Source organism: Cibotium barometz, chromosome 23 (genome assembly GCF_041138505.1).
Source record: "Cibotium barometz isolate CiBa-2024 chromosome 23, ASM4113850v1, whole genome shotgun sequence".
Classification (NCBI taxonomy): domain Eukaryota; kingdom Viridiplantae; phylum Streptophyta; class Polypodiopsida; order Cyatheales; family Cibotiaceae; genus Cibotium; species Cibotium barometz.
Window position 1 is genome coordinate 30,059,456 of NC_141068.1, and position 5,216 is coordinate 30,064,671.

Consider the following 5,216-nt stretch of genomic DNA (forward strand, 5'->3'; position numbering starts at 1 on the left):
AGACGCAACCAGCCTCTATGGAGCCCCTTTGCTAATACGAGGCTTAAAGATGGTCCTCCTCAAGAGGACCCTTTACGTGTGCAACGGGCCTTAAAGGCAATGGCACTGGCATTATAAGCGAGAATCCCTAGGGCTTTCATTAATGAGGCAGGCCGTATAACTTTGAAGCAACCGGCCTTACATGTAAGGCAATGGAGAGAGACCTCTCATTAATGAGGCACCGTAGAGAGGTCACAGGATATACAACCGCATATATAAGTGACCACTTTAATATGTGTCGTTAAATTCACGAAAAAGTGTACCTTTAACCTGGCAGACCCACAGGGAATTAACAAAGGATATTTTCACACATTACGTGACCGTGAGAGAAAAGAAAAAATCAGAATCAACGTGCCATTGAGGGGGGTAATGGGCATGAAATTTTCATGATGAAAACAGTGGGATGTAAGAAAGAAGCGCATGTAATTAAAAAAATGAGAAAATCAAAGCGATGGCAGGGATGGGTCTCTTCTCCGCCCACTTCCCTGCCAACTTGAGGTGCATAAACACCACCAGCTATATGCTCCTTTACATGTAACAATCAAACACCTACTTTCAAACCCAAAAGAAACAAAGTAATTTCTTATCACCCACCAGGGACACGTAATGCATTTTCAAACCTCAGAACCAACATCAGAAACCCACTGTATGCTCCTTCCCATACAAGCAGGCTAAAATATTCCTTTACATTTTAAACATGTCTGACTATGTACACTCCTCAACTCTAACTACACCAAAGGTCCACGCAATAATTCCGAATGTCTACTCCACCTGTTAGCCACTCAGCTGCCCAAAAATCAACACACTGCATAAACTTTGATCACTTGCTCAATAGGGCCTCTGCATACAGGACAACCCCATCTCTTAGATTTGACTTCCATCAAACAGTTCATGCAGCCTACTAAGTGCCCACAAGGTATGCATGCTCCTTCTGCAGAAGCATCCCAACAAACAACACACGTTCCACCTGCCTTATCATCTGTCTTGAAAGAAGGGTAGCGAATTGCAGAAATTGGAAGAGGGGGAGCTGATGGAGGCACTGCAAGAGCCACACTTGGCACCTCATTATTAGAGACATCTCGCAGATTGCTGGATCCAGATCCACCGTGTTCCCAGCTATTAGAGGCACTCTGCTCTGCTTGCCATCCACCATAACCCATTGCTTTTGGTCTTTTCTGTTGCTTGTTTGGATCAGGAGGACCCCAGCCATTGTCGCTTCCATCTGGGACATCCCATCCTTTGCATTGACTTGTACTAGAGACACCTGGAGAATTTGGTGAAACAGGAATTCCCTCCTCCGTGGCTGTTCGAATTGATTCATCGAGAGCTAGTGCCAGTGCTAGTTCTTCAGGTATAGGTTCTGCGTTCAATTTGACTGAGCTGGATATACCTAAGGATGGAGCTGATACAGACTGCAGCACGGGTTGCCTACCTGGAGATGGCTGTAGACTGATAGGATGGATCTGTGATAAATTCCCCTGCTGATATCCTGCTACAGGATAGCCTGCTGTAGGTGGACAATGACCGTTGGCATATACAGATCCAGACTGGCCCTGAAATTGTTCCCAAGAAACTTAAAAGCCAGAGAGAGACAACCACCCCTAACAAACAGAAGTAAAACAATGAACCCACAAAAATCCCTTATTGCTTACCTGAGGAACTCCTTTGCATGCTTTATACAAACTCTGTAATTGAGCTTTATCACCCTTGTTCTCAGAGAAAAGTTTATATTTTGTTTCTGTAGCATAATACAAACAAGGACAAACAAGTCAAGAATAATGTTCGCAAACATTTCCACTTCAAAAGGCCACATGGCTAAGTGAAGCAAACTGACTCTGAGTTTTGTCTGTAATGTACAGCACAGGATCTGCGGAAGTGAAATTTGGCTCCTCTATATCTGCCTTCGCAAGTGATATCACTGTTCGGGGCTGCGCCACCTGTCATGCAGAAACCACTATCATAAACATGTATGGAAAAATCCACAAACTCCAGACAAAACCCCCACAGTCTCCAAGCAGTTCAAATATGACAAAATAATTTCAGCCATAATTAAAATAATTTCTAATCAGAATACCAACATTGCACAACCCGGCTGGATGAGCTGATGACGCACGAACCCCATTCCACAGACTCACCTGTAAAAGCAATCAGTCTTTCATGTAAGAATTTTCCAGCACTGCCAATGAGGTTATAGCTCAAGTGCTGAAGGTGTTTGCCTAGGACCAAGAGGTCCTGGGTTCAAAACCCCCCTTGGTGCTTCCTCGGCGGCATCGCCTGCAGGCGGATAATTAAGCGCCTACGGGCAGTGAAAAATAGGTAACTACGGGAGGATCTTGGGGCAAAGGCTAGTCGGAAAAAAAAAAGGAATTTTCCAGCACTTAAATGTCATATAGAAAGGAGACAATGCAACGACTCTCCACACAACCAACCTTGGGAGATTCATAAATAGCAAGTTCATATACTGGGGCCCTCCCTGGATGTAGTTTTGTTGGAAGCACCACTGCCCAACTACATGCACAACACCACAAAAAATGAACACATTCTTTGAGAGCAATGCTGTTTCTTCCGGCTGGTGGCCATGATTTTGTATAGAGAGAACAAATGCTCTTACTAAAACATGATACCAATCACGCACACATGCAATCAAGACAACAATAGAATCCACCGATGGCATAAGAGCAACCACTGATGCTATCAAAGCACCCTTACATTTTTTTTGTGACCATATTGGGTGCAAAGGATTCCAGAATGCCAAAACCTGAAAGCTCCCGCAATGTTCCACTAAAAAGGCATAGTCTTTCCTGAGAAACAATAACTTTCATCAAAAGAAAGATAAACATTTCACCTCCTACCTGAGAGAGCATTCTAACAAACCACATTTCAGAATACATCAGCAGACAGTAAGAAGTGAAGACTGACTTCTAGCAAGCGCACGACAGCAACATGGCCTCTGCTTCTTGCCATATCAAGAGGAGTTTGATCATCATCATTAACGGTCAAAGGGTTGCCTACAAAAGTCAAATAAGGTATTAACATCCACTCTGCACCTACAGGCATAACCTTATATTCCAGTGCTGATTGGTCACAGCTCATTGGAAAAAAAAAAAAACTGACCTCCACGAGAAAGGAGCAGAGTAACAGTTTTATCAAGGCCCCTCTTGGCAGCATGGTGCAATGGAAAGCCTCCATGAGTTCCTGAATAATATTTGATAAAGCTTTCTTAGAAAAATTCTCAAGAAGGTTCAGACAACCTCCATGAGCTCCTGAATGATATTTCAATTCTTCTTAGCATGTAAATAGATGTAACACCACTTTTCGAGCACAAGCACCTGATTTGTATGCATTCATATTAGCACCCAAATTCAGTAAAGTTATAGCCATATCCAGGAGCTCGCCACGTGTGCAGGCCAAGATAAGGGGAGTCCTTCCTTCTTTATCAACCCACTGCATTAAAGATACAAAGCCAGCTGAAGAGTCACAAGACCACTTCTTATGCTATCCTGATAAGTAGCAAGTGCCTTACACAACGGCAAAAACCAGCATTTTCATTCTGTTCAGCATTAGAACCATCAAAACTCCCTAATATATTATTAGTAAAGTAGACGATCAATGTGATTAGATGACTAAATTTTACTCGGCACATCAAATTTTGCACATTTTCCCAAAGCTAAGTTTTGAAGAAGGTTTCAAACACTTGATAGGACACCGAGCCCTCAGATTGAACGCATGTGTGTAGCATCGTACACTCGTGGGCACAAGAGAGAGAGAGAGAGAGAGAGAGAAAACCTCCAATGAAGCTCCATCCCGGCGGAGAGACTTGACGGCATCGTGGTTTCCATTTTGCACTTCCTGATAAAGCAGTTCTTCTTTCGACTGAGTGGCACCCATCCTGACCTACACAACAAGAAAGTCGAGACCACATTAACACAAGATTTGAAAATCTAAATATCCGGTTACTAGATTCCAGCAAATGGCCGATCTCAACTCAAATTCACAGTAACGGCTGTTTCAAAGAATGAAGCAGACATACAGGCATAGCTGCAAAGAGAATTTTGAGGAATCACAAGAACAACAGTTTAGGCACACGTTACCTTGGTGCTGCACAGAGCACTCCACAGAACCCCTAAATTTGAACCAACCAGACCCGAAATTTCCAATCACAAGCAAACATAATCGAGAATCGGGTGAACCAGGAGATGATGTACACAAAAACGCGAAAAATTGGACGCGAAAATCAGTTTTTCCCTCAGTCCTACAGAGATCGCGCGTGCCACATGACTTCATTTTTAAGCACATAGAGGTGTTGGTAGGGATAAGCAGAAAGTACCTTTCTGTGTGAGACGAAGGACGACTCGCGTTTCGGAAATGGCGGTGTGCGCTGTGATGTTCGGGAAGGTAGGTGCCGCGTTGCCTGTCGGAGGAAAGAGTGGAGAGTGTCACCAATACACGGAAAGCGGGGAACAGGACGCCGTATCCAGAAAGCTTCGCAAATCCACAGAAAACGCCATAGCCGGAAAGCTTCACCAGTCCACAGTGTCACCAATCCGCAGAAAAGGAGGGAGAGATTGTCATAGCCAGAGAGCCCAATGTCACCAATCCACAGGAGAGGGGAAGACAGCGCAGATGAACAGAAAAGGAAAGAAAAAGACGCATTCGCCGGGAAACTTAACTAGTGCAAAGCAAGCGGGGAGAAGAAGATGCCATGGCCAAAGAGCTGACCAGTGCTGTGTACAGCAGGCAGGCAGGAGGGAGAAAGCCGTAGAAAAAAAGAGCTTTCGAGGACCTAGAATCTTTTTGCAGGTGACTTGCTGCGGGGGCAAAGGCAAAGAAGAAACAGTCAAGCAGAGCACATGGCGAGGGGAAGCGGGTATGGCAGGAGAGACAAAAAAGCAGTACAAACGAAGAAATCTCAGAAAGCTTCGTGTCCGGGAGGTGAGGTCAGCTTCACCCCCTCAACTGCCATCGCATGCATGGATGAGTACATGCCACGTGGAAGACTTTGGCCACCTGGCTCCAGCCTGGCAGACTTTTAAGTTGCCATGCTCGTTCCACGTAAGCACACAACTCTGCTGGTTGTTGCCAGTAATGCACTTTTTGACCACCTGGCAGGCTATTTTTCGAAAGCACTCCGGTCCACGCAAGCACTTTTGCAGACTATTTGGCTGCCATGCTGGTAT

The 5,216-nt window shown here is 44.8% G+C and overlaps 1 protein-coding gene across 2 annotated transcripts; it reads right to left on the reverse strand.

The window, feature by feature from the left end:
• Window positions 1-443: 443 nt before the first annotated feature.
• Window positions 444-4,991, reverse strand: LOC147625837 (putative E3 ubiquitin-protein ligase XBAT34). Of its 2 annotated transcripts, none has more exons than XM_086817413.1 (11): window positions 4,367-4,991; window positions 3,826-3,933; window positions 3,369-3,483; window positions 3,154-3,234; window positions 2,959-3,047; window positions 2,749-2,840; window positions 2,469-2,547; window positions 2,118-2,174; window positions 1,874-1,976; window positions 1,692-1,777; window positions 444-1,592 (listed from the first exon to the last, which is right to left on the reverse strand). In XM_086817413.1, the coding sequence occupies exons 2-11, from the start codon at window positions 3,925-3,927 to the stop codon at window positions 837-839; spliced, it is 1,560 nt and encodes a 519-aa protein (XP_086673539.1). In that variant the 5' UTR covers window positions 3,928-3,933; window positions 4,367-4,991; the 3' UTR covers window positions 444-836. The 2 variants fall into 2 exon arrangements, with proteins under 2 accessions (XP_086673539.1, XP_086673540.1); XM_086817414.1 differs by having other exon boundaries at window positions 3,826-3,928; window positions 4,367-4,929.
• Window positions 4,992-5,216: the final 225 nt, after the last annotated feature.

What these genes read in the sequence shown, in the direction of transcription:
- LOC147625837 (XM_086817413.1), bottom strand. Translation starts at nt 3,927, where the DNA reads ATGGGTGCCACTCAGTCGAAAGAAGAACTGCTTTATCAGGAAGTGCAA. An exon ending in GGGATGGAGCTTCATTGGAG is followed by an intron (nt 3,484 to 3,825) that starts GTTTTCTCTCTC and finishes TCTTTAATGCAG; the next exon opens with TGGGTTGATAAAGAAGGAAG. An exon ending in CTGTCGTGCGCTTGCTAGAA is followed by an intron (nt 2,841 to 2,958) that starts GTCAGTCTTCAC and finishes ATTGTTTCTCAG; the next exon opens with GAAAGACTATGCCTTTTTAG.